Raw genomic sequence first — 27,029 nt, 5'->3', positions numbered from 1 at the left:
AGTACCATCTTGGAACTCTGCGCTACGACTATGTCTTAAAAACCTTCCTCGGGTATTCCTTCCATACGCCCCCAAAGCCAAGCAGATACCGTCAACAACTCCAACTGAACTTCGAACTGAACTGAAGTACTGCAGTGCGTGAAGCCACTTCACAGCCACATGTGGCACAGTCGAATGCTGCATCTTGGCGCAACGATTCCGCCGTTTATTCAGTTCATCAACTGAACTGAAGACGACAGTCATCCAACATCCATCCAACCGATTCTGATTACTCACTTCAGTTTCTTCGCAACCCCCCCCTTCCAAAGACACCTTACAAATCCCAGAAGAAAAATGTCCCCCGTCAACAACAACCAAACAAAAACCGCCCTTGTCACGGGTGCCACCGGCCTCCTAGGCAGACAAGTCGTCCGCGCCTTTCAAGGCTTGAGCGTGCCTACTGAAGTTAGTTCCAAGGCTGGATGGACGTGGGAAGTCAAGGGAACGGGATTTTCCAGAGCGGATGGCGTCAATGTGCTGAAAGTAGATTTGGAGAAAGCAGAGGAGGTGGAGAGGGTTTTGGGGGATGTCAGGTACGTTCGATATCTTTTTCTTTTTCTTTTTGGTTGGGAATTTGGCTTCGAAGGGTTTTCGAATTTGGTTGCTAGGGCTGTGCTTTGGAGGCCATCATTGGTGGGTAGTATGTTGGGACAACTTTTGGAGTTGTGGGGGTTAACAATGTTGGCTTTCATGACTGGATGTCTGCCGATCCTGCGAGTGAGGCACTGGGTGAACGGGATCGGAGAAACTTACGATGCTTGGCGTCGTGAGGTTTCTGAAGTCTGGCCGAAATCAAGTTTCGGCGTATTTACCGTCTTCATGCTACCGTTCATACCTACTTACTTCTCATATTCACTTGAGGTGAACCGCGGATTATCAAAACTAACAATTTCACTAGCCCTCAAGTCCTTGTACATTGCGCAGCCAACCGCTTCCCTGACAAGGTCGACGCCGATCCTGAAGGCACCCGTCTGCTCAACGTCGAAGCTACTCGCACTCTCGCCCGGGCTTGTGCTTCCCGTGGTATCCTCCTGATCTATATCTCTACCGACTACGTCTTCTCTGGAAAGCCAGGCGAGGCACCTTACGAAGCCGATGCTGCCACAGGCCCCACTAACCTCTACGGCGTTACTAAGCTGGATGGCGAGAAGGCTGTAATCGAGGAGTTTTCCAAGGCAAGCAAGGAGGGCTTGGGCGTGGTGATGAGGGTACCCGTGCTGTATGGCAAGACGGAGGAGGGCAGGAATGAAGAGAGTGCGGTCAACGTCCTCTTAGACGCAGTCCTCAAGGCGCAGGAGGGAAAGAAGGTCAAGATGGACCATTGGGCGCTGAGGTTCCCTGCTAACACAGAGGACGTGGGTAGAGTTTGTCGGGGTAAGTTTGGGCTTCTGTTGCCTCTTCATCAACTCTTCTCGCCCATCGGTCAGTGCTAACTTTGGAATGCCAGACGTCGCGGTCAAGTACCTGTCAACCAGCGAAGCCGAGAGGACATCGCTACCGAGAATCCTCCAGTTCTCTGGCGAGGAACAGTATACCAAGTATGAAATGTGTCAGCTCTTTGCTGAGATCTTGGGAGTTCCCGTTGATAACATCGAGGCGAACACGGAGGGCAACGACCCCAACGCAAGCGTTCAGCGTCCGTATGACTGCCACCTCAGCACCAAGGCGCTTAAGGATTTGGGTATTGATGTCTCAACCCAGGACTTTGCTGCCTGGTGGAGGAGAGAACTGAGAGCTTTCCGCCATTAAGCGACGATTGGCAGGTTAAATATACGAATACTCTGTGTTACTCGCTAGTAATGATGTTGGCCCTCAGAGACTCTTGCTTTTGATCTTGATTTTCCATGCAGCATGTTGAACGTTGATCTTTCAGCCAAAGTGTTTTAGTGGGTCGCCAAATGTTGTCGAAGCTCACCGTCGAAAAGACTGCTTGGCGCCTCTTGTGAATGTGGGGTAGCGGGTGAAGCAGGGTGGATGGCATGTGAAATGTCGGTGTCGATTAATAGGGAATGTCAATGAAGTTCGCGCTACCCGAAGCAAATGAGACATGACCGCGATCTAAATGCGTCAGGTTTCAGGTAGGCAGGTAAGGGATAATTGTCAACGCGGTTTGCCTCTCAATCCTTCGTGTCAGATAGAGTAGAAATAATGTTTGCTGTCCACGTCTTTCGCGACTCGGTGGCCTTCTCCCAGTTCGACTCTTCGGAAGAGATAAGCGACAGCCAAGGGAACTCAACAAAACGGACGTAAAGCTGACGAGCTGTGAGCGTTAAGCGTACCGGACATCCTTTCCAGAAAGAGGAGAAAAACTGAAGAACAATGGACTGTGGACTGGTCTCTTTAGGTCCGGCTTCAGGGTCATCGAATTCCACTTCGGGGCCCACCATCAGGGTCCCAGAGCGGAAGTATATCCCCTACCGCCAAGGACCTAGCGGAGGGACAGCTGAAACAGACCGTGGGGAACAGGGCTGGTAGGGCCCTGAAAGCCCCAACAGCCGCCCCAGTCATGTCATCATCAGTGGCCCTGGTGGAGACGCTGTTGGCGCCGGAGCTTAGGCCGAAGAGGGCATCCTCACCGCGACACTGCAGCGCCTTACGGGAGAGATCCAGATGCGTGTCATTGTCTGATGGCACCGTGACAGTGCCGCCGACCAGCAGTGCCCGTGGCAGCATCATCATCATCATCACATCCACATGGCAGGATCAAGATCGCAGAAAGAAGCGAGCGGACGTTGGGTCCTTGCCGGCCATCTCTGCGCCGTACAAGAAAGGGCATAGAAGATGCCCGGCCACGGCAGCCGCCAACTGGGGCTATGGAAAGAAAAAGTGGAAGGGAGGAAGCAGGAACCCAAGGTCGAAGCTGTTGTTGACATCCGGCAAGTGGAGGGAGAATCTCGACCATTTGCTGGAAAACGAAGTGGAAGCTGCAGGTGACAATGCAGACGCTGCAGGCACCACAGGCACGAGTGTCACCACCCCTCTGCTAGTGGCTCAGGTACCCCAATCAGCACCTGCAGCGGCAGTGGTACCTGGGGCTGTACCCTCACCGACTAGCGGTACCTCCCAGTCTTTGTGGATTTCAGCCAGAACTGGAAAAGAGAAGCCGTCCAAGCCGCCCTTGCACCTGCTGCCCTTGACGAAATACAACTCCAACGATGACGTGAATCGCAACAACAAGTGGGAGGAAGTCCCCGGCTTTGACGGCGACAGCCGGGATTTGCAGCCCGTGCCAGCCTCAGCCTATTGGTTATCAACTTCTTCTCCGCCGTCACTGCTTGCTCATCCTTCGCCTCTTTCTTCACCCGCGTCGAAACCCAGACTTCAGCTTCAACTAAGCGTGCATAAACTCAAGGGCTGGCCAGAACGTGGACGATCCACAACAATCCGACGGAAACGAGGATGGATCAAGTGGCAGCAGCAGCAGCGGAAGTAACCAGGAGAAGCCCAACAGCAGCAACAGCCTGAGTCGACAGCAACAATCGAGAAATAAAGGAGGCAGCCAATACAAAGACATATTAGAAAGGGACGACGCCGTCTTACTGTTGGAGAAAAAGGTCCCCTACCCCCCGTGCCAATTTCCCCCTCCTCCTCACCATCCTCAGAGCCGGCGCACCCCTCGCCCACCACCACGACACAACAGCAACATCATCCCAAGCGAAAGCAGACGCAGACGCAGAAGCAGGCGCACTCGTACCTGGGCCTGGACGTGCATCTCAATCTGCACACAAACCACCACTCAAACTCTCCTGCCCTAGTGCGGTTCCTTGTCTCGGCCACTGCCACGGACTGTGCAAAGGTCGATGTGATTAATGAGACACGCAATTGGCTTGAACAATTATTCAAAGACACGATCGGCGACACCACCGCCCGGGAACGGGAACTCGCACACGGCCAGGACCATCACCACTCTTTCTTGCTACCACTGCCGCTTGTCTCTGGGTGGCACCATAGCCCGTTCGATCTCGCAACCGGTTACGGCTGTCAACCCGTCAACGGAGCCGAAGAACGACCCCGCTCACCCCGGCACGCGCAAGCTGAACAAGCGGCTTCGGTGCATATTAAGGATCAGGAGGGCCTTGCTCTTGACAAGGGATCTAATTTGAACGAAACCAAGGGCATTAAAAACAACACCACTGGGGCTGGCGGCTTGGATTCACAAACTTTGCAAACCTCGGTGCCACGAGTAGACACGGGAGCCGACAGTCGAACCCTTGCCGAACGGTGCAAGCTGGAGACCAACATGTTCATGGACCACCACCATCAGGCCTCAGCTGTGCCGCCCTCGCCCGCCCTCTCTCACTCTTCTTTCTCCCTTAGAGGCAGAAATCGAGTTTTTGGAAAACTACCTTTTCTCTCGCGCAGTCGCAACCCGGAAAGTCCAACCCATATCGAGATCGCCTCTCCAATCTCCCCTTTGCAACCAGAACCTCCAACTTCAACTTCGCCAGTTTCCCCGGCCTCCTCCATGGGTGCCCCGATTGACAAGACCCGATCCAGGAGTGGGGATGCGAAGACGTATGCTGGCTCTGGAGGGCGCGGCATTGTTCCCCTTCAAGATGAGGTGCCAAGGGGGGCCGTTAATGGCGCTGACAGAGTAAGCCAGCCTCACCATAAACGAGACGAAGGTGGCCGACTAATGGGTTATTGTGCTAGCGCGTTACCGTTCGCTGTAAGGGCGTGACGGTGGATCTCAAGGTTGAGGTTGACACTACTACTGTGGACATCTTGTTGGCTTATGCCGGCAAGACAGGCCTTCTCGTCAATGTCAACACCAGCATGGTCATCGAGGCGTATACCCCCCTGGGTCTCGAGCGACGCCTTCGTCGCTATGAACGTATCCGTGATGTATTGAACACATGGGATCAAGACATGCAGAACGTTTTGATTATCCAGACCGAAAACGATCGCAGCGACGAGAACCTAGACCTCGCCAGTGTTCCTCGCGAACAAAAGATACCTACTGGCTTTGTCCTTCCACTTCAGCACTCTCATAGGCCCGGGAAATGGACCAAGCGTTATATCACATTGCTAGAAAACGGGCAATTGGTTTCGTCCAAGAAGCCCGACGCAAAACTCTCAGACAAGGACGTCTTGAGCATCTGCCATCTATCTGATTTTGACATCTACATGCCGACCGAAGCACAGAAACGAAAGGAGCTCCGACCACCCAAAAAATATTGCTATGCAATCAAAAGCCAGCAGAAAGCCACGATTTTTTTGTCGGCGGATAATTTTGTCCACTACTTCAGTACCGAGGACGCCGCGGTCGCCCGTCAGTTTTCCGCTCGCGTCCAAGCTTGGCGAAGCTGGTATCTGGTTAACAAGGTATTGCAGCTGCATAAGAAAATGCAAGAGCGAGAAGTGGAGAAACCGCCTCAGCTCTCTTCGGCGCCGCACAAACCAAGAAGGGCAGTCAACGATGTCAATGCGGATGACCACAAGATCAAAGCTTCAGTCGACGAGTCTTCTTACCCGATCGGTACATTCAAGCCCCTAATCGACCTGTCACGTTTCGACAAGCCCATCGATGAGTTTGACAAGGACTGGAAAGCCGACCGATCCAGACAGCAGGCCTCCCAACAACCACCATTACAACTCCAGAAAGTCAGAAAAGCTACACAAGAAGAGATAGAAGCACCATTTGGCACGAGTGGTCTGCTTGGGAACATATATGAAGAACGAAAACTTGCGCAGAAGGAAGGGGAGAGAAAGAAACTGGAGGTCGTTACCGACCAACCTTTTACCGATCGACCCAGCCTTCTGAATGGCGGATTGGTAACCTCGCCAACTGAGGAGACCAGACAGCACGATGGACGATGCGAACCAAAGGCATGGCTTCCTTCGACACTTGATCACACCGCCACCCAGCGTAGCACAAGAGCACCCTCTGTTCGTCGTAGTGCTCCATCTCATCAGTCGCCGCCATCTCAGTACGCTCCCTCACAATATGCGCCATCACAGTACGCACCGTCCCAGCACGAGCGTGGGCGTGAAACCCATCGTCGTCAGCAACCGAACCAGCAACTGAAGCCCAGTGCGCCTCTTGTCGACCTAACTCCGAAATTCGTTGAACCACCCCAATGGTCGCGCGAAGGTTTGGGACGAGGTGTGCGGGCTCCAGAAGGCATGCCGTTGGTCGACATGGCTACAGGACCCCAATTGGCTCCCGGTGCCAAACCCCTCGACCTGCCACCCCGAACACTTGTTAGGCGGGAACCGAGCACGCGAACCTCTGCTTCTCGACCAGGAACTAGTGCAGGTAGTGTCCGAGCCGTTAGTCGGGCTTCCTCGGTGCGTGACAGGATGATGAGTCCAGACGGGACGTCTGGGGGCATGAGGAGCATATCAGGATCGGCTTTTCAACCACCTGTACCTCCTCTACCCGGCTCAGTCCTAGGCTACGGGCCGAACCATCCGCCCCCCTCGTCCAAAGGTAGAAATACAGATGGTTACCGTTCCCGTTCGTCGTCTCGTGGGCCACAACCCCAATCCAAGCGAGGTTCTCCTCCGTCCTCTGGGTATGAAGACGATCGTCACCGGACGTTTTCCTTGAGAAACCAGCCACATCCGCTACTATCGTTCGATGAGGCCCTAGAAGAACCGCGAGGTCTCCTTGGACAGACAGACAGAAGCTCCAATGTCTCCGTGCAACGAGCACAGAGTGTCCGAGTGGGCAGTTCATCGCGCCGCGCAAGGAATGGGAGTACTTACAATTATTGATTAGCATATTCCTATGGGTTTGAAGGGCTTTTTCCTTGGAACTGTATAACGACTACTTATCATGATTTGACGCCGTTCACGAGTTTCTTACCGGTTCTTAAACGATGTATGGGCATCTGGTTTCTGTTTGATTATATTGTGCTGTCCGACAACTCATGTAAAGGATTTTTGGTTGGTCACTGAAGGTACGAACGGGAAGTCACGGCTTTCTGAACAGTTATGGTGGACTTTACTATCTGAGCATGATGTTCTTCTAATACTAATGCTTTGAACATTTAAATCCTAATCTACAGCACCATTTTGTGCTGCTCTTCACTAGATTCACGATGCTAGGAATGCTGCGGTTAACTTTGAGTAGTCAAACCCTTATTGGATATTGTGACACATCTTCGTGAAAGGCGGATTGGCTTCGTCTCAGTCAGGCTGGGGCCTAGACATACATAGAGAGAAGAGCTGGGGCTCGAGCAAGACCTTGGAGCGAATGTTACCTATAAAGAGGGGAATCTTAGGCTTCTAGGATGTGATCAGAGGGCATTCATCACAATTCATCTCAACATTCAGTAGCAAGACATACAAGCGCATCTGTCTAGCATGAATATCTCGTGGAGACACAGTTTCGTTGTTCGTGTAACCTCTGCTTGCGACAAACGTAGTAGGACTGCAATGTGCCATGCTGAATCCAACATGTCATTTCAAATTAAGGAACATTTACCCTGTTCAAGAAGAATTACTAGAATTCAAACAATATTTGTGCCACGGACTACAACTTCCAGAACAGATGCGAGGACACGATTCTTAGACCTCTGTCAAACACAATAGACTAGTATTATGCAGGGATCAATGGGATCTCGTGACGGGTAGAAGTGTTCCCAATCAGTGGGATTGCATCAAGGATTATTATATTTACTTTTATTTCTTATTGCCCTCCGTCTCTCGCCATGCATGCAAATATGTATAGCAGAAAAACAAGGCCTGGTATCTGTCGCGCCCAAAGCTCACTAAATCTTTCTGTAAATGAATGGTAACGCTTGTTTTTGTCTTGGCTTCGATCCATCATCAAGCAATCCAACCTTGGGCGGCATTAAGTTAGGTATATCATCTCATCCGCACTTTTTCTCCCTCCTCAAGCAACCAGTATATGTCGAATAGAGATGGTTTACTTGCTGCGCTTGTAGATCTTACCAAGGAAGGCCTCAAAGACCTGCTTCTTGAGACCCTTGCTCTCGTCAATGGCATCAATCATCTTGCGGATCTCGCCGACGCGCTCTTCCTCGTACTGCTTGTAGTGGTCCTCGAGCTTGAGATCGTCGTACAGCTGCTTGATGACAGCTTCCTTGGCCTTGTCCTTGCGGCCGTAGTTCTCCTCGAGCGTTTTGCGTTGCTCGGGTGTGACAATGCTGAGCGCCTTGTTGACCAGCCACGAGCACTTGTTATCCTGGATGTCGGTGCCGATCTTGCCAATGTGCTCTGGCAGGCCAAAGTTGTCCAGGTAGTCGTCCTGCACCTGGAAGTACTCGCCCAGCGGGATCAGGATGTCCTCGGCCTGCTTGAGGTTCTCCGGAGTGGCGATGTCGAGCATGTACATGGCAAGCGCGACGGGCAGGTAGAACGAGTAGTAGGCCGTCTTGTAGATGACGATGAAGGTGTACTTGTCCATCGAGAAGTTGTCCAGGTCGACCTTGTCCTCGGGCGCCGTGAGCAGGTCGCACAGCTGGCCCATCTCCGTCTGGAAGGTCACCTCGTGGAAGAGCTCGAGGAAGTCGACGTAACGCGGGTGCGAGCGGAAGTACTTCTTGAGCAGCGTGTAGATGGCCGACTCGAGCATGAAGGCGTCGTTGATGGCAACCATGCCCACGCCCTCCTGGCGGTACCAGCACGGCTTGCCGCGGCGCGTGATGGACGAGTCCATGATGTCGTCGGAGACCAGGAAGAAGGCCTGGAGGAGCTCAGTCATCCAGCCGAGCGTCGCGGCCTGGAAGTATTCCTCCTCGGTCAGGGGGCGGCCGAGCAGGATGGAGGCCGAGTCGGGGACGGACATGCCGCGGTTGCACTTGCCGCCGAGGGTGTTGACCTCGAGGGACTGCGACGAAAAAAGACAAAAGAGTCAGTATCAAAGCTCTGAAAAAGCTACACGACCAGACAGGTAGGTAGGTTGGTCTGCTCTCACCTGCTTGTACCAGCTGAGCATCTGCTCGGGCAGCTTGTATGCCTTGGCATACTCGAGGAGCGCCTCCTCCAGCTTGGGGAAGACGCTCTCGAATTCCTTAAGGGTCGTTGTCTTGGCCATGATTGCGATGTGTGGTTTCTGCCCGAAGAAACTTCTGAGGTTGCTGGTAGGAGAAGTGGGGGAAGAGATATGATGTATCGGGAAAACGGGATGGTTTCAGGAGGTGGGAAATCGCAATTACTACGTAGCGACGGAAGCAATAGGAATGTCCGTTTAGCAGAGCCAGCTTGGCCAGGTGGGGTTGTTGGCGGGACAGCTGTACAATGTAACTACGGTATGCTAAGGTACTCTTTAGTGTAGATGTGGAAATCTCTCGTACCTCTTTTTATATTATATCGGCCAGGTGGAGAAAGTCTACTGTCTCCCTGATGTGACCCAAGCACCAGGTAACACAGAAGCCCAACAAAAGAGGTTCGGTTGCGATAATTCTTCTTCTGATCACGTCAAACACGCCCATCCATGGATAAAGAAGCTGAATGTTACGCCCGTTCAAGGAGAGCAAAAAGTTCCCGAGTCTGGACGCTGAACTTCCGTCCGAAGAGATATTCATGCGATCCCTGCAACTCCCTTCCGAGAGGAACCCTACCGTAACGAACTGCGTGGAGGGGCTGGACCCTTCGACTTTGGCCGCCCGCGCATCATGCCCGGTGTCGATCCAATGGGCGCAAGGAACTGCACCTGCCGCTCGCTTCTAGCTGCTATTGGTGCTGCCTGCCGGTGCAGGCCTTCAATGTGCACCGTGCACGCGTTCCTTGATGGAAACGCTGACGGAACCGCCTGTAGCAACAGGCAAGGTCCAACCCACGCGACGGACCTGGGACAACAATGTTGACGTTATTCAGTTCCTTTGATCCATCGGCAAGCTCCAATCTTCAACATCACAACAACAACTCACAAAAGCGCGCCTTCGCCAATGGAAACGGTCAGGGACTGCCACGCTTTTCAATTTGCTTCATGTTGATCTAGAATCGGATTCCAATAAGCCAACACCTGGTTGCGGCCAATATATCCTTAAGCGGTCCGCCTCCCTCGGTGACCCCTCCTGCCCCCTGTGTTTACTCTATCCACTAACAATTATCTCCAGGCGACACAAACACTAATAACACTTGCTGCTATGCGTCTATCAGCAACAGATACCCTACACCTCAAGGAAGCTCTGCAAAATGCAGTCGTGAAATGCTCTGAGCGTTGTCTTTACCAATCCGCAAAATGGTACTCTTCATATCATGATGCTGTAGTCCGCCATGCACCTCCATTGGCTAACGCAGAACACACAGGGCCGCCGAGCTTCTCGATTCGGTTCCTGATCCAGTGCTAAGTGATTTGGATCAAAAAGAAGCCGTGGCAGGACTCCAAGGATATCAACACCCGGCCGTCTCCGCCAACCCAGACCCCGTAGAAGCTGAGCTGGAGGCTAAGGAGCTCAGCAAGTATCTGCTCGCCAAGTCCTTCTTCGATTGCAAGGAGTTCGACCGTTGCGCTTCCGTCTTCTTGCCAGATTCCCTCCTCTCCGGCCTACTATCCACGAAAGCCACGGATGCTACGACACCCAAAGGCAAGGCCAAGGCAAGCTCTGCGCCGCCGTACGAGCAGGCTCTCCCCTCTCTCAGTCAGAAAAGCTTGTTCTTGGCCCTCTATGCCAAAGTCATTTCCGGAGAGAAGAAGAAGAACGAGGAGTCGGAGATGATCATGGGTCCCCAGGACCTGGGCACCATCAAGAATAGCCATCTGGTTGTTGTCAGCCGCTTCCTCGAGAGGTGGTTTGCCGAGCGCAAAGCCGAGGACTCGGATTTGCCGCCAAGTCAAGGCTTCCTCGAGTATTTGTACGTGTGTCCCGGTGTTTATCGTTCTGTATATGCGTTTGGCTGATGTTGAAACAGATACGGCATGGTTATGGTTAAGGAGAAGAACGAGGACGCCGCGTTAGATTACCTTCTCAACAGTGTCCATCTGTTTCCGTGGAACTGGGGCGCTTGGCTTGAGCTCACAAATCTCATCTCAGGGGTCGAACAGCTCAACAAGATAACCCCTGTCCTCCCGCAAAACATCATGTCTTTTATCTTCTACGCCAACACGGCGGTTAATCTGTATCAACAGGGGCAAGATCTAGCTGCCTCTGTCAACGATCTCCTGAAGCTTTTCCCGACGTCTTCCTTCATTCTAACCTGTAGGGCGCTTTTGAACTACCACTCCAAGGACCTGTACACGGCCGAACAAAACTTCAGTAACTTGCTTGCGTTACATCCCCATCGTCTCGATTCACTGGACCACTACTCCAACATCTTATATGTCCTCAACATGCGCCCAAAACTAGCATTTCTGGCGCACCTTTGTTCCAGCATTGACAAGTTCCGACCCGAATCGTGCGTCGTCATAGGCAATTACTACTCCCTTTTATCTCTCCACGAAAAGGCCGTACAGTACTTCCGCCGAGCTCTTACCTTGGACCGCTCTTGTCTCTCTGCCTGGACGCTTATGGGCCACGAATACGTCGAACTGAAGAACACACACGCAGCCATTGAATCATATCGGCGTGCTGTTGATGTCAACCGTCGCGACTACCGCGCCTGGTACGGTCTTGGCCAGACATATGAGGTGCTCGAGATGAATTCCTACGCTTTATACTATTACAAAAAGGCTGCCGGGCTCAGGCCTTGGGACGGCAAGATGTGGCAGGCCGTCGGGTCATGCCTGCAAAAAATGGGCAAAGACAGGGACGGCATAAAGGCGCTCAAGAGGGCACTACTAGCGGATAGCTACTATGACTCTACTTTGAGCAGCTTTGGGAGTGCGGGACCTGCAGACAGGATGGCGCAGATGGATCCAGAAGTGTTGCTACAGATTGCTAGCATGTATGACCGCCTGGGTGAGGTCGAGGAGGCTAGGGCATATATGGAGCTTTGTGTGGCACAGGAGGATGGAGGAGCCACGGACAATGCGGATGCTTCAGCTGTTTGCACCTCGAATCCCGGCGAATCCTTCGTCGTTCATGGTGATTCGCCTGGGTCGGACGGGGATGCAGAGGGAGGGTACGAAGGGCGTGGTGGAGCTGGGCAGGGAGAAGGGACTGGAGTGACAGTAGCCACAAGCAAGGCACGTATGTGGCTTGCCAGGTATGCAATGAGAACGGAGGACTACGTTACGGCTAACCGGCTGGCCACGGAGCTGTGCCAGGATGGAGTCGAGGTGGAAGAGGCCAAAGCGCTCATTCGAGAGGTTAGGTCGAGGATGGAACTCGCTGATTTGACGGAGCGCTAGAAGCCGCCTTCTTTGGCGTTTCCCAATATTGAGGAGTACTTGCCGTCGGCAGCAATGATTCGTATTGGTAGCAACGGCGGCGGGGGACCGAAGCTGAGGAGGGTTCCAAGATCCCAACGATACTACGAGAACATCAGCACCATACCACCATTGACCGACCAAGGAAGTGGTATATATGAGGATCCAAGTCAGGAAAGTGATGATGATGATGATGATGATGATGAGAATGGGGGAAATGATCGCCACGATGATTGGTCGGGCGAAGACTACCTGACGGATGGATACGATGATGACGATGTTGACGACGACGATGATGATAACGGCGGTGCTCCTACGAATGCATGAAAATTCCCATCATTATTTGGGTCTCGGAGCGCGTGTGGGTAGCTGGTGTGCCTCTCAAGGTATCTTTACACCTTGGTCTTGCGCAGTGTGTATAATGCTCATCCTGAACCTGGTTTATTCTGGCCCTGTTGCAGACTGCATGCCTCCAAAATCTTCACTGCAGCCTTGGTTTGGTCAAGCGTGGTGGGAGAATTTTCGCTTTTGCTTGTCACCTCCTATTTTTGGTTGTATAAGATGTGCAAGACCTGCTTTGGGTATCACAGATGCTGTGAAAGCAATGGCAGAGCATGATGACCATGGTCAAGCTCCAAGCTTCCCGTACATTCTCAAAGATCACGCGGTCACAAAGTAACGGTCATCAAGGCGGAGTGACGATCCCAGTTCATGAGACTTGGTTGCATGAAATGTGGTTAACATCTATATATGAGGTTGCAACCGACCCAGTCGTGTGTTGTTCCTCAAGCTCTTCTGTTGTCGGATTGCAGCAATATTATCTTTTTCCGTGAAAAAATCATAGCAACTAACATGGCAGGAAACGAGTACGCATCGCCGATGTCCACTTGGAGGCACGTTCTGATGAAGCCTCGAAGCCTCCGTGCGCACAACTCACCTGTAACAGTCTCAAATTAGCTCGGTCCATGCCTTACAACTGGGAACACCTGTATCTCAGTAGGGCTTGCTCAACAACGTCAACAAACTCAACAAGGGAGGTTCGGTGATCATATATGTAGAGGTAAATAGGAACTCAGGTCACTTCTGCCCAATCAACTAACACGACTTTTAGCCAACTGTATGCGCTAATCAACTGTGAGTTGGCTGGCCTGTCCAATCAAAGTTCACCGAGATACACCAATACGGGCCGGCAACAGCTGGCATGTAGGTGACGCTGACCAGCGCTGGACGACATGTCGTTCTTCTTTCATTTCGCACTCCAGATTCACCCTCGCTATGAGTATCTCAGAATATCATCGGCATGAAGAGCTACAGTCCCCTCACACGGTTTGATTACCACGAAATACCCAAGCACCAGTCTCGGGTCCGGCAGGTCATACAAATAGGAAGCGCATGCTCTCGATACACTCGGAATTCCGATGTACCGCAACTCGAAGTGGCTCATCAATAACAGCACATTATAATAACGGACAGGAATCCAAGCTCTCATATATTCGAGTTTGATGCATATCATGGGAGAGCCTGGACCTGGAATGTCCTTCTCAGGCAAAGTTTAAACCGCTCCGCTGAGCCAGACCGTCGACTGTTGTGAGGTTTCAAGGAGCGACAGGCACAGAGATCTTCCTAACCGCCAGTTTTGAGCAGTGATCGGATATTCATGCATCAGGAGCAGCCCTTGGGCTTCGGTTCTCAACGAGACTTGGGCAGCCTGCGGCATCTGTTGCATCCCGGCTCGCCAATTTCTGCATGCTGAATGATAATTCTACGGAGAGTATACGGCACGCACCGGTCGAAAAGAAGAACTCGGAATTTTCAGGTGAAATGAAAAAGAAAAAAAAAAGGAATAATCGTCAGAATGAACATGGAGTATAGATAATTGAGCCCCCCTCTCACTTTTCTCTCTCCAAATCACCATCCTCAACTGGAACATCCAAGGTCCACTACGATCTCGTCTTCCAAGCTGACACGAACTCAACAGAAGAAACCTTTCACAGAACTCTCAATATGCTTCTTAATAAGCTTCTTGCTTCTCTCTCCGCTTTTAGCCTCGTGGCAGCCAACACGATCACCTTCGTATCCCTTGACGAACATAACCGCACAATTTTTTCCAAGCACAAGATTAAGTGCACAAATGACGACCACGGAATTTGCAACGATGTCAGCCTTGCGGACATTGCCCCAGTCGATGTCCCTGGACTCGCTCAGATCAACGTCGAGCTTCCCTCGGGCTGGGAAGGCAATTTCTATTCTGTCCCGGGCGGTACCCCGGATCGTACTGGAATGCTGGCCGAGATTCGGTCCCAGGGCTTCGAGAACGGAAGTTACTACGACGTCTCAGCGCTCGAGAACCCCAACGACAACGTCGGAGTGAAGCAGTTCTGGCCTGCTCACGACCCCAACGCTGAGGTCAGCGGGTGCATTCAGTTCCCCTGCCCCTACACCTACTATCATCCCAACGACCTGCAGACGAAACCGGCCACCTGGTCCGACAAGTTCTATTGTACCCTTGGGAACGCCGATCTGTCAAAGAACCCGCACCTGGCTCAGTGGCACATGGTTTACGACCACGAGACGAAGAAATGGGCTCCTCTCTCTGCGTAGCCAATCCGGCCGGCATCGACGAGACAACATACACCCATCGGACTCTTTGTGACTCTAATCAAGAAACAGACCTCAACTCCCGATTTGACAGCCAACTATGGCCGGAGCCATAGCCATAACGCCACCGAGCAGCAGACGGTCTCTAACTAGTCGTCATTGTTGAACAGCAAAAGAAACAGCCGACAATCGACTCTCGCCCTTTTTTTTCCTGATTGGCTTGGAGTCACGGGTTGTGTGTGGATAGATCACCGAGTCACGGCGAGGTTCGATAAGGTAACACATGTACTTAATGATTTACTCTAGACCTGGATTTGGCGAAAGAAACTTTCTGTAGTACATGCCTCGGAGAGTCAGGAAAAGTAACAGGCAAAACAGGACTGCTTTTCAATGGAGGATAAACGATACAGTATGGTTATTTGTTCACTTTCCACGGCGGGGTTACAAGACTCTCGGGCAGAAAAGTGTATATAGGGACATATGAGGGAGAATTGTGTGACTAAGTTAGATTTACGAACAATATCATATCGCTAGACCCTAGGATTTTTAATGTTTTTCTTCTTATTCTTCGTTGGATAACAAATACAGACAGCTGTTCCCACTAATGACAAGTTAACATGACAAAGGTTTCACTTACACTCCACGCCTTAAGACGGCAGTTACGGGTTTGAAATTAGCAAGTGACGATCCAATGTGGGAATTGTCAAGCTGTTTCTGCCCTTCATTGATCTTTGCTCTGACCTCTGCCAGTGCAAAGAACAAAAAAAAAAGAGAGTCTTGACGGCAGGAAACCAAGGTTCAGGTGCATCACTCTTTCCTTTCGTTTGCATTTGCATTTCTTCACGCACCGTTACGAGTTCCTTGGTTTTGAGACCCCAACCTCTATGATCAAGGTACCAACTGAGAAGGTATGCAGAAGATATGTACCGAGCATGAAGAGGGGAGTAAGAAAGAAAAAATCAACAAAATCAACAAAACCCAAGCCTTTGGCACCACATTGGGAACCATGTTGACCAAATTTCGAACGAACGACACGGCTGAGCAGCTGATCATACAGCTTCTTGACCGAACATCCGACCACCGCTCTTACTCCGGGCTTCGGAAGGGTCTACGCCCCTTAGTATTACACTTCCACTTCACAAAAGTGTTCCTAGAAAATGAATGGTACATGAACTGAACGCACCACGGTTAGCGAGCAAGAAGCGCATAAGAGGGGGTTAGCGACATGCATCGTCATCTAGCATAGCATGCTTGCGAAACCATTGTCATGCATGCTTGAAAGTAAACACTTGCTTTATAGGTGAAACGCAGGCAGGCGAGAAAAAGGGGTAGATGAAAGATGCCCAGAGAGAGGGATTGATCGGCTTTGGTGGGAGACGGACTCGGCCGAAGAGCTCCGGCTGGCTGTAGCTATGTTCGTTATGTAACAGCGGAAAGTACGACAATGAGATATGTTGGAAACAATGTATGGGAAGGAAGAAGGCAGCTGAAGATGAGGACCTGTTTTCTGATGGTGCGGATGCCAGTTGATTCATGCATGAGTTGGAGTGTTGGTGAGATGTGCACAGCGGTGCCATCATAACGGTCTTCGGCGAGTACACTAGACCGAAGGGGCTTTTTTTTTTCTTCTTTTGTTTTTCTTTTTCTTTTTTTTTAATAAAAAGAGGGAAAAGGAAGAAAGAAAAGGAAATTGACCAAGGTACGCATACAAAAAGCCCAGCTGCCCAAGCCTGTCGTTGAACTTGAGGCCAGCTGTATACCTCTGAAAACACCCACCGTTCTCTCTAGTTCTCAGCACACCTACTACGTCGGCTACTGAGAGTTGTTGGAGGATACTGAACTAGGGGCTTAGATGGTCCCCACTGAAGGAATGAAGGTTCTGCCGGTGGAAAGCCCGCTGAGGCACTACACTAGAAGAAGCAGGGAATGAATAGAAGGGATGAAAGAGTGAGGCATGGACGGGTAAGTGAATGAAAGAATGAATGGATAAAGAAGAGAGCCAAAGTAAGTCGAGTATGAGTAGAAGAGCATGAGAAAAGTAGAACAGCGAGCTATCCAGAGACAATCCACGCGCCCCCCTTCCAATGATCGACTCCCGCGAAACTCCCCAAGATGTTCACATCGCCGTAAGAGCATGGACACATCGAGAAGTGTTATCTGCATCACGTTACTTCGCTCCGATCATGAAAGCATGGTTCGTCACGTTAAAAAAAGCTCTTTATTACTGTGTAACAATGGGATCTCAATGGGAATCATGTCTGACCAATCTCTCTGTCGCTAGCGAGCTGTATTATTAAGTTTACTAGCGGCAACTTTGGTCATTCAAGTTGCGACATTTTGAGGTAAAACGCCTTGTTCATCAGTATGAATACTTTTTTTCTTCCTTTCTAGACGCATAGTCCTCAACCGTTTCCCATTTCACATTACCTTCCATACCCCCCTGCTTCAGCAGCGGCACTAACTTCTGCTATGATTTCAGCGGAGCTTCTTCCCGTTAATGTTTGAGTTGGTGTTGGCGTTGGCGCACGAGATCCTGCCCGCGATCCAGCTCGAGATCCGGCGCGGGACCCGGCGCGAGATCCGGCACGAGAACCGGGAGCGAGCGCAGGGGATGGAGCTCGGGACGGACCGCGAGACGGAGGATGGGACGGGGTGAGCGATGTGGGCCGAGATGGGGCTTTCCTGATCTCCTTGGCTTTGACAATGTTGATAAGGTGCTGGCCCGTATCCTCGAACCCGTCGAGCTTGTTCAGGCGAGAATCAAAGTATTCGACATCACGCAGCATGCTGGATAGCCTGTATGTTAGCATTGCTTCTTTCAAGTTTAATATGATGGCATGAAAAAGAATTACCTCTCCTTCCCGGCCTCCGTGGTGGGCTCCAATCCCTTGAACGTCGAGCCAAAGGTGTCTTTGTAGTTCTTGAACACCAGCATCATGATCATGCGCACCGTTCCCTCGGGTAGCTGTCTAGTCAAGTTGCGGTGAAGCGTGGTGGTTTCCTTGGCCAGTGTCTCCATGTACTCGTGCGCCGCTGGGGACCCGGCATCCCAGTTGGTTGCCCTCATCTTCCTAGAGGCGAGAACTGCTCGGCCAGTCATGATCTCGACTAGTTTATTGTAGATGATATTCTGGTGCTCTTGGAAGTCCCGCCTGACTTTGTCGAAATCTGCCATCACACCAGAGACAAGATTGTTTCCGCAATGACGGCGGACGAACTCACGCACATGGGGGATCGTTGCGGCGATGAAGGCTAGTGCCTGCGACGCTACAGCAAGATGGCGCGTGGTGATATTCTTCAGGCCAGCGGACATGAGTGCCCCTGCACCTAGAATGAGTTGCTTGCAGCGTGAGTTAAAGAGCTGAAGGTAAGCAATGAGAGAGGACGACACATCGGCCGTCATGGAGGGAATGCCGACAATAAGGTGGATAAACTGAGCCATGCCATTCATGCACAATATCGCGGACTTGGGGAGAAGGAATGTCTCAGAGTCGACGACCGCAGCGCGTGCCTTGGACTTGGAAGCCCCGTTCGCCTGTGCTTCAGCGGCCTTGTCTCCAGAGTCACCGTTGGCCTGCGCTTCAGGGACAGGAGTAGCAACGCTGCCAACATTCTCGTCGTCGGAGGGTGGAATCCAAATTTTGGTTGCTTCTGCCCAAATGGCCGCATCTCGTGTGCTCATTTCCAATATGCGGTTGAGAAGCTCGGTGTCTTTTTCGGTAAAATCCTGACTTGCCCACTGATCACTCTCCATGCCTTGGGCAAGTTTCTGCTTCTCGGCGTCGCCGTGACGCTGAACAAATTCCTTGATGTGACCATTGACAAGATTCTTCAACGATGTCCCACTTCGGCCTGAAATGGCCTCGCACTCATTGGCGAAATGGAGGTTGAGAGTGAAGTATCGAAGGAACCATTCGAGCGTTAGACGCGTGCTCTGTTCCGACCTAACTTTCAATAGTCGTACGACTTTATCCTGAGCAATATCAACGGCCTGCCCAAGAAGGTTTGGAAGATCGAGGGCTGTATGAATCTCTTCTTGGGCCTCCAGGGCTGCCGTCGACAAACGCCTGCCTGTAGGGCTAAAAGGTGGAGGAGACCTGAGCCCACTAGTTGGATCCGAGTCGCCGAGAGAACTTGCGACATCTAACAATACCTTTGCTTGTGTATCCAGTCGCCTTAGTGTTTCAGTTACTCCGATGTAGATCTTGATTAGCAGCCCCTCCGCGTCCCGGGGTTCCAAGGCACGCAGGTTCCGAGCCAGGATGGAGGAACGTTCCTGTTGAGAGCGTTGCTTGGCCCCTGTCATTGTTGATGCGGACATCATAGACTCATTATCATCATCGCTCGAACTTGGCAGAGGCCTGCGGATGAGGTTTTTGATCTCACGCAGAGCTGTCTCTCTATAAGCTGTCGCAGCGGCTGTAAGGAACTTGGCCCTGTGTAAGCCAGTCAGACTAACCAGAAGTTCCGATCGCAAACCGTCTGTTGATGTCAGGTACGAGGGAAAAGCCGAGGGCTCGCGGTTCGAGGGCTCGCGGTTGTGGCCCCCTCGTGCACGTATTGAAGCACTGCTCCACCGCATCAGAACCTCCTGGTTTGAGACGTGTGCAACGTGGCGCTGGATGTCACGTATTAGGAGAGTTATAAACCTCTCTTCGTAGGTTTTGCCGATGCGTTGCCGAAGAGTCCTCATGTCGGTGTGTACACCTTGAAGCGCAGTGGTGCCCCTGAGATCTCTCAACTCCATCCCGGGACGACCATTGTGCGAAGCCCCCTCTTCTCCAGCAATCAGTTTTTCCAAAGCGTCAATGTTGTCAAGCGCTGCGTCCACCTCGCCCGAATCTACCAGCGATTCGCATACAGCCACTCCTTCAACCACTTCCCGAAGCTGCATGACTGCATCGTGCAATCGTTGGATGTTCTCCCGTCTCCGCCGTTGGTGCACGATATCCAAACCCCTGGTTGCAATCTCCTCATCCAAATTCTCTAGCTCTCTCCTCAGTGTCTTGATTCTGTCCACGGAGTCTGCGGCTTCTGAATGCAGTTCCCTAAGAGACCCCAGCGCAGTGAAAAAGGTGGTTGACGCGGTTGAAATCGACTGGATAAGGTGCATTTCGACGGTGTCCATATACCATGACAGCTTCTCCTGCAAGATGGCATTTGTCGCAAGAGCCTTCCGAGGCGCGGAGACCTGCCCATTGTGGTGCGCTCGGTCATCGGATCCCGGCGCGGGTCGTACCACTTCGGATCGCTCACTGACGACATCGAAAGTTCGGGGGTTCTCGAGGTGAAAGTCTTCGTCAAAGTATACCACGGGAATGGTGGATAATGGTGGAGGACCTTGCGATGCCGCTTTCCTGTAGCTTGAGCTGCGTCGAGCGGGACCCGGGGCTTCTATCGATGATATGGACGTAATGGATGAGCTGGATGCCCTCCTGGATGCGCCAGATCGTTTGCCCGGTCGTAGGTGGCCATCCTCGGCTGAGGTTGCGTCCGCCTTGCTACCTCGTCTGCTGTGAGTACCAGATGCCTCTTCTTCGTCTGCCTGAACCCGTCGTAATTGTTCGTATAACGCGCCGACTTGGGTGAGATATTGTGTGAATTCGGAATTGTCAATGCGAGGGACATTGGTGAGCGTGACAGGTGGAATGTCTCGAGCAGTCGGAGGCTTATGCGCAGTGGAAGCGGGTGCTGAGGTATGGGGAAGGAGGCCGGTTCGGACTATGGGCGGTTGGAGCAGGGTTGAGATGGCGTTCTGACCGGACTCTAGGACGGCGTCACCCCAGGTACCAGTGGAACTGTCGAGAGAGCCACCGATGGAGTGTATGGAGCCCGCCGTCGAATCCCGTCGAGAATGGAACGGGCGGCTCGGACTGCGTGAGCCTCTCCTTCAAGGAGATGTTAGTGTATATTACGGAAAGGGCATGGACAGACAAAGCGCATCGCACCCGTGGAAAGGAAAGTCGCCAAACCGCCCGGCATCGGGTATTGGCGAAAGACTATCGACCGACTTGCGAGCACCCTGGTTGGAGAACATGATGGCTCATAAGTCTCCCGGAAGTCCTAGGCCTAAGCTCAGGGGAAGACGAAATGGCCGTTGGTCATGCGCCGGTGGATTGGCGACGTGGGAAGATGGGGAGGGGGTTCGGTAATCGGTATTAGTCTATCGAGCTGTAGGCGCGGGCCGGCAGGCCAAGGGAAGCAACCAAGGTAGGTGGCGTTGAGGCTATCGTGGTCCAGAGTATGGGCGGTTACTGCGAAGGGTCACGGGGGTATCATAGCGAAACGAGAACAAGACAAGAACCAGATTGTATTTTCCACAGAAGATGGCCAAGAAGAGGCGCAAAGCTGTAGTCTCGACGCGAGCAGGTGTTGAGGTCAGGGACTCGGAGCTGCCTGTCGAATGTCAAGGTCCCCCCAATTCACAGCGGAAGCCACGCAGCGGGCATTGGATCCCACAGGACCCTTGTTCGGGATACGTAGCGCAGTTGAATGAAGCTCCGCCCGCCACTGATGATTACCTACGCAGTAAGTATACTGTGGTATGTATTTGAGCGGGCCACAAAGCTGGGTCTTGCACCGGTTGCTGCAAAAGTGTCTGGAGGGTGAACCCCCCCTAGCTGGATATCCTTTTAAGCACTCCTTTTCCTCCGCACTTCAGGGGGCCTGCCTGCTGAGCCGTCAGGTACCTGCCATTCAGCTACAAGTGGGGTGCCCATTAAAACCCCTGCCAAAAATCGCGTCTTGGGTGTGCAGTATCAATGTTTCTCGCGTCGCGGTTTTCGCACATGTTTTGCCATTTTGGATTCTCCCTCTGTTAGTTGTCTTTCTGCCCCCAACAACCCCTCCCTTCTCTGCTATTTTCTACAATTCTCCCGGTGCGAACATCTACGGCCAGTGCACGCGAGTAAACAAAACAATCACATACCAAGCCACCGTCAGCTATGGATTATCAGTCCGTCTTCTCAGCCCGGACCTACGCCGGCGCTGCTTCTTCATATGTACCAGAGGAGGACAGCAACCAGCACATTCGCGCCCAGCTCGAGGCTTTCATTCTCGACTTCCGACTAGATAACAGCTTTATCTACAGGTTCGTACTCTGTGTAGCATACTCCTGTCCTCTGTCGAGCTTCCTGTTAACATTACTCCTTCCAGAGACCAACTACGAGAAAATGCCCTTCTAAAGAAATACTACTGCGATGTCAACATTGGCGACTTGATCAAATTCAATGAAGAAATTGCCCATAGACTAGTCACCGAACCCGCCGAGATTATCCCTCTGTTCGAGGCCGCTCTGAAGCGCTGCACACACCGAATCGTCTTCCCAAACGAACCCAAGATAGACCTGCCCGACCACCAACTGCTTCTACACTCCAACGCCGAAGATGTTTCTATCCGTAACCTCGACTCCCTTACAATCTCCCGGCTGGTCCGGGTACCTGGTATCGTCATTGGTGCCTCGGTAATGTCGTCCAAGGCGACTGAGCTCCACGTCCAGTGCCGCAACTGCGGCCACGTCCAACACGTTCACGTATCCGGCGGCTTCAGTGGCGCTACCCTTCCCAGGACATGTGGCAGAATCAGGGCACCTGGGGACCCTGGCGAGAAGTGCCCAATGGATCCCTACTTTGTACAACATGAAAAGTCCAGATTCGTCGATCAGCAAATTATCAAGCTTCAGGAAGCTCCAGACCAAGTTCCCGTCGGTGAACTGCCCCGCCATGTCCTGATTTCCGCCGACCGCTACCTCACGAACCGCGTGGTGCCCGGCTCAAGGTGTACCGTCATGGGTATTTTTTCTATATACCAAAGTGGAGGCAACAAGAAGTCCACAAGCGGCGCCGTCGCCATTCGCACACCCTATCTCCGCGCAGTCGGTATCCAGACAGACATTGACCAAACAGCCAAGGGTCTGGCTGTCTTTTCCGAGGAGGAAGAGCAGGAGTTCCTTGAGCTTAGCCGTCGTCCAGATCTCTACAATGTCATGGCCGAATGCATCGCGCCGTCCATCTATGGAAATAAGGATATCAAAAAGGCTATCCTCTGTTTACTCATGGGTGGCTCCAAGAAGATCCTTCCAGATGGCATGAGGCTTCGTGGTGATATCAACGTCCTCATGCTTGGTGATCCCGGTACGGCCAAGTCACAACTGCTCAAGTTCGTCGAAAAAGTCGCTCCTATCGCCATCTACACCTCCGGCAAGGGTTCCTCCGCCGCCGGTTTGACGGCTTCCGTCCAGCGTGACGCTTCCACGCGCGAGTTCTACCTCGAAGGCGGTGCCATGGTTCTCGCTGACGGCGGTGTCGTCTGTATCGATGAGTTCGACAAGATGCGCGATGAGGACAGAGTGGCAATACACGAAGCTATGGAGCAACAAACCATTTCCATCGCCAAGGCCGGCATCACCACGATCCTCAATGCTCGAACTTCGGTCTTGGCCGCCGCTAACCCCATCTTTGGCCGCTACGACGACATGAAGACCCCGGGCGAGAACATCGACTTTCAGACCACCATCTTGTCGCGTTTCGACATGATCTTCATCGTCAAGGATGAGCACGAGCGCGGCCGTGATGAGCGCATCGCCAAGCACGTTATGGGTATCCATATGGGTGGTCGTGGTGTCGAGGAGCGGATTGAGGCAGAGATCCCGGTCGAGAAGATGAGGCGGTACATCAGCTATTGCCGATCGTAAGTTGTTTATGCTCCTATCTACCACCTTAGACACATAAAAACTGACATTGTCGCTCCTCCAGCCGCTGCGCCCCGCGCCTCTCTCCGGAAGCCGCCGAGAAGCTCTCCTCGCACTTCGTCGCCATCCGCAAGCAAGTGCACGCCTCAGAGCTTGAAGCCAACGCGCGCTCCTCGATTCCCATCACGGTCCGCCAGCTCGAAGCCATTGTGCGCATCACCGAGTCGCTCGCCAAGCTGACGCTCTCGCCCGTCGCGACGGAGAAGCACGTGGACGAGGCCATCCGGCTATTCCTGTGCTCGACCATGGACGCCGTCAACCAAGGTGGCAGCACGGGCAGCAATCGGGAGTTGAACGAGGAGACGTCCCGCGTCGAGGCCGAGCTGAAGCGCCGCTTGCCCATCGGCTGGAGCACCAGCTTGGCGACCCTGCGCAGGGAAATGGTGGAGGGTAAAGGGTTTAGCGAGGTGGCGCTGAATAGGGCGCTGATGATGTTGCAGAGGCGGGATACCATTATGTTTAGGAACCAGGGCGCGCAGGTTTATAGGAATGGCGCGTAGAAGGGATGGTGGGGAAATGACGGAGTGTTTTTCGAAGATGTTCCGACGAAAAAAAGAGAAAAGAAAAGCAAAACCGAAGCGTTCTTGCTCTGCTATTTTATTTTTCTTTGGGTGTACAGGTTAACAAGTACAATATGGGGTTTCATGGCAATGGGCGTAAGGGGGGCTCTTCCAATTTTATTTGGGTCTGACATGGTAGATATTTTGTCTGTCACAGTTTTCAACGGCCAGCTAGAAGACACACATTCGATGATCTTGCTGCAGTTTAGTATTCTCAATGCCCTGAATGTCATTGCGGTTCAGATTTGTCTGGTCTTTGGTTACCCGAAACCTTGAAGATGCGTCTATTTCGTAATCTTCCGAGGGAAGGTATTCCACTCCCAGCCTCAAACTCCCTGCTCATTCATTCAATAAGAGCATTCCTGCATACAGGCTACCATTCATCGATCATTGATGGAACGTGTCCTACCCCGTCTTTTTAAGCATATGCCAGTGTGTTATCATCCCTCATATAGCCAGCCACGCCCAGCGCTGCCTCGCCACCAGAGACGGAAGGTCCCCGAACAAATATCTGCAGTTTCATCATGTGGTCAGCAAGCCGTTCTCCATTTCGTCCCATCTCAAGTCTGATATAAGGTTAAAGGGACAAATGTTCAAAGCTTACCTCTCCCTTACTGACACCATCAGTAGTCTTGTACTCTCCCATATCCTTGAAAAACACCTCCGTGCTGCTCAACGGCGGCCCAAAGTGCGAGCACTTATCCTCAAACACTCGATAATCATAAAACAGCGTCTGCGCCACTGCGCCAGCCACCTTGGCAGCCGACAGCGCATAGATGATGCGCGCACCAGTGTACGCCCTAAGATCCGACAACATCTGCGACGACAAGCGAGGCGTATCGGAGCCCACACACTCAGCGGTCAGGATCAAGCGAAGCTTGCCGGGCTTGGTGCCAATGGAAGGACGAAGGCTATCGTAGTAGGATGAGAGGAACGAGGCGGTGGGCATGACGCCGTACTGGGTCAGGTGGCGGGTCTGTAGCCAGTGAAGGTTGCGGGCGATGAGCGAAGAGAAGTTGCTGGCGGTTTCCTGGTGCGTCTTGACGAGGGCGGCCGGCGTGGCGACGAGGATGGTGGGGGAGATGCCACGGGTCGCGGCGGCGAGGTCGTAGGCTTGGGTTCCAACAGAGTTTAGCGCGACAGAGGCGTTAGAGAAAAGCGCGGCGAGGGTCAGGACGAGAGTGTAGCTGTTGGCGAGAGAGTCGGCGGGGAGGAAGAGATCGGATGGCCCCATCTTCTGGGAGGTCGGGATGGCAAAAAGCTGGGAAGCGATGGCGGAGGCGAAGTTACCAGCTGTGAAGGTAACCATTTCCGATGGGATACCGGACTTGAACTGCCAGAAGAGGATGACATCACTGGGCTCTTGTTGACCTTCTAGAGGGGGGAGCTCGCGGCCAGCAGCGGCTGGGCTGTCGCCGATAATCTCATGCCAGGTAGAAACATTGACGCTGCTCCCGGTGCCTTCAGGGACTTCGTTCCAGTCCATGTGTCTGCTGCCTTCATCGACGATCCAAATCAGCTGGCGGAGGTTGGGGTAGTGTTTAGCAACAAGGTCAAAAGGGAAAGAACCGGGTGCAGTGATAACTGTGTCAGCACCAGACCGGCGCAACATTGAGATAACATCTTCTTCCGGTTGCTCGAAGGGAAGAATGACGGCCGTTAAGTTGTAGAAGGCGCATGCAAAAAGGGCCGCAAGTAGCTCGACAGAGTTGGGAATGTAGATGGCCACACGACTGCCGCCCTGCTCCTTGATGTGTCCTCCAATCAGGTTGATCTGGCGTGTGATGTCGTCCAACGAGTGCTCCGTAACATGTTCGGTACCGAAAACGCTGAGGATCTTGCCCTTTGCGCCCTTGCTCGGGCCGTCCTCCTGCACACCAGCCACAGCTTGCCTCCAGACATCGCGAAGATCACCGTCGCGTCCTCTTGCCCAGCGCGAGGCACCGGGATCCTTGACGTTCAGACCGGTCTGAAGCGGCATGCCATGGGGGGCAGACTGGCCGCGGTATACGGGAGACTGGCCGGGCTGTCGAACGGGGGACCCTTGAGACTGTCGGACAAGGAGCATGGGATGCGTATCGGGGTCCTTCCGTGTAGAGATCTGGTAGGTGAGGAAGCCGATGAAGGCAGTGACGATGATGGTGCTATAAATGTTCCATTGCGCAAAGAAATCCGTGATGCCCTCGTCGAGTGACAGCAACAGATTGTCGAAGGCGCCCATGGTGACCGACGGCGCAGCGTGGGCGCAGCGTTCAAAAGCGTTCGGGTTTGTCGCGTGTCAAGTTGTAGGTTCAATAGGTAGCGTTGGGTTGGGATCGGGTAGAGCTCTTTGAAGCTGTCTGTTGTCGGGTATCGCGTGTTATGTCCGGTTGGCCCTGAACCGGCAGGGGGAGCAGATGCGGGACCCGTTAGGATGACAGGTCAAGGCAAGATGGAGCTCTTATGAGGAAGATGGATCTGGTGGGGTCCGAGGCCTCGGGGACTGACTCAGGAGTCCGTGTTCACAGCGGGGAGAGAATGGAGAGAATCGATGGAGACGGGGCGATGATGGATCCATAGGTACAAAAGACTCCAGCACAAAACAGATGGCGGAGCCTGGACGGACTGGACGCAGCCTGAAATGCGGGACACAGCGGGGTTCACCCACGGAGGCCTGATCGGGTCCTGCCGTTCGTCGTGTAAGTCGCCCAGCTAGGATGTTTAGACTTGCGGGCGCGGGGATCCAATTGACATCAAGGGGGAACAGACCACCAACTTCAACAGCCCAACATGCCAAACAATATGTGGTTTAGTGTAAATGTATAGTGTACATATGTGGCAGCCACTCGGGCAGTGTCCAGAGCTGAGAGGAGAGTGAGAC

At 52.7% G+C, this 27,029-nt stretch overlaps 8 protein-coding genes across 8 annotated transcripts; 5 read left to right on the top strand and 3 right to left on the bottom strand.

Annotated features, from left to right (window-relative positions):
- Positions 1-98: 98 nt before the first annotated feature.
- On the top strand, positions 99-2,310 carry NCU01177 (NAD dependent epimerase/dehydratase). The gene is made up of 3 exons (XM_956450.2): positions 99-572; positions 938-1,413; positions 1,487-2,310. The coding sequence occupies exons 1-3, from the start codon at positions 334-336 to the stop codon at positions 1,786-1,788; spliced, it is 1,017 nt and encodes a 338-aa protein (XP_961543.1). The 5' UTR covers positions 99-333; the 3' UTR covers positions 1,789-2,310.
- A 235-nt stretch (positions 2,311-2,545) lies between these two features.
- Positions 2,546-7,119, top strand: NCU01176 (hypothetical protein; the record flags this gene model as incomplete). The annotated part of the gene is made up of 3 exons (XM_956449.2): positions 2,546-3,468; positions 3,559-4,633; positions 4,693-7,119. 3 exons carry the CDS (start codon positions 2,546-2,548, stop codon positions 6,757-6,759), a joined length of 4,065 nt encoding a protein of 1,354 aa, XP_961542.2. The 3' UTR covers positions 6,760-7,119.
- A 394-nt stretch (positions 7,120-7,513) lies between these two features.
- Positions 7,514-9,459, bottom strand: fpp (farnesyl-pyrophosphate synthetase). The gene is made up of 2 exons (XM_956448.2): positions 8,927-9,459; positions 7,514-8,839 (listed from the first exon to the last, which is right to left on the bottom strand). Exons 1-2 carry the CDS (start codon positions 9,044-9,046, stop codon positions 7,916-7,918), a joined length of 1,044 nt encoding a protein of 347 aa, XP_961541.1. The 5' UTR covers positions 9,047-9,459; the 3' UTR covers positions 7,514-7,915.
- NCU01174 (anaphase-promoting complex subunit CDC23) lies at positions 9,455-13,094 on the top strand. Its single transcript, XM_956447.3, has 4 exons — positions 9,455-10,004; positions 10,071-10,198; positions 10,264-10,809; positions 10,867-13,094. Exons 2-4 carry the CDS (start codon positions 10,101-10,103, stop codon positions 12,242-12,244), a joined length of 2,022 nt encoding a protein of 673 aa, XP_961540.3. The 5' UTR covers positions 9,455-10,004; positions 10,071-10,100; the 3' UTR covers positions 12,245-13,094.
- A 1,060-nt stretch (positions 13,095-14,154) lies between these two features.
- NCU01173 (hypothetical protein) lies at positions 14,155-15,401 on the top strand. The gene has a single exon (XM_956446.2). It carries the CDS (start codon positions 14,267-14,269, stop codon positions 14,861-14,863), a length of 597 nt encoding a protein of 198 aa, XP_961539.1. The 5' UTR covers positions 14,155-14,266; the 3' UTR covers positions 14,864-15,401.
- A 1,653-nt stretch (positions 15,402-17,054) lies between these two features.
- On the bottom strand, positions 17,055-21,339 carry NCU01172 (GARP complex component). Its single transcript, XM_956445.2, has 3 exons — positions 20,809-21,339; positions 17,713-20,748; positions 17,055-17,647 (listed from the first exon to the last, which is right to left on the bottom strand). Exons 1-3 carry the CDS (start codon positions 20,895-20,897, stop codon positions 17,284-17,286), a joined length of 3,489 nt encoding a protein of 1,162 aa, XP_961538.2. The 5' UTR covers positions 20,898-21,339; the 3' UTR covers positions 17,055-17,283.
- Positions 21,340-21,585: 246 nt separating this feature from the next.
- Positions 21,586-24,422, top strand: NCU01171 (DNA replication licensing factor mcm5). The gene is made up of 3 exons (XM_956444.2): positions 21,586-21,950; positions 22,016-23,548; positions 23,614-24,422. Exons 1-3 carry the CDS (start codon positions 21,805-21,807, stop codon positions 24,107-24,109), a joined length of 2,175 nt encoding a protein of 724 aa, XP_961537.1. The 5' UTR covers positions 21,586-21,804; the 3' UTR covers positions 24,110-24,422.
- Positions 24,272-26,937, bottom strand: NCU01170 (hypothetical protein). Its single transcript, XM_956443.3, has 2 exons — positions 24,774-26,937; positions 24,272-24,680 (listed from the first exon to the last, which is right to left on the bottom strand). The coding sequence occupies exons 1-2, from the start codon at positions 26,388-26,390 to the stop codon at positions 24,588-24,590; spliced, it is 1,710 nt and encodes a 569-aa protein (XP_961536.1). The 5' UTR covers positions 26,391-26,937; the 3' UTR covers positions 24,272-24,587.
- Between the last annotated feature and the right edge of the window lie 92 nt (positions 26,938-27,029).

Source organism: Neurospora crassa, linkage group V, assembly GCF_000182925.2.
Source record: "Neurospora crassa OR74A linkage group V, whole genome shotgun sequence".
Taxonomy (NCBI): Eukaryota; Fungi; Ascomycota; class Sordariomycetes; order Sordariales; family Sordariaceae; genus Neurospora; species Neurospora crassa.
Note: the sequence above shows the minus strand (reverse complement) of the source record. Positions and strands in the feature narration are given on the sequence as shown.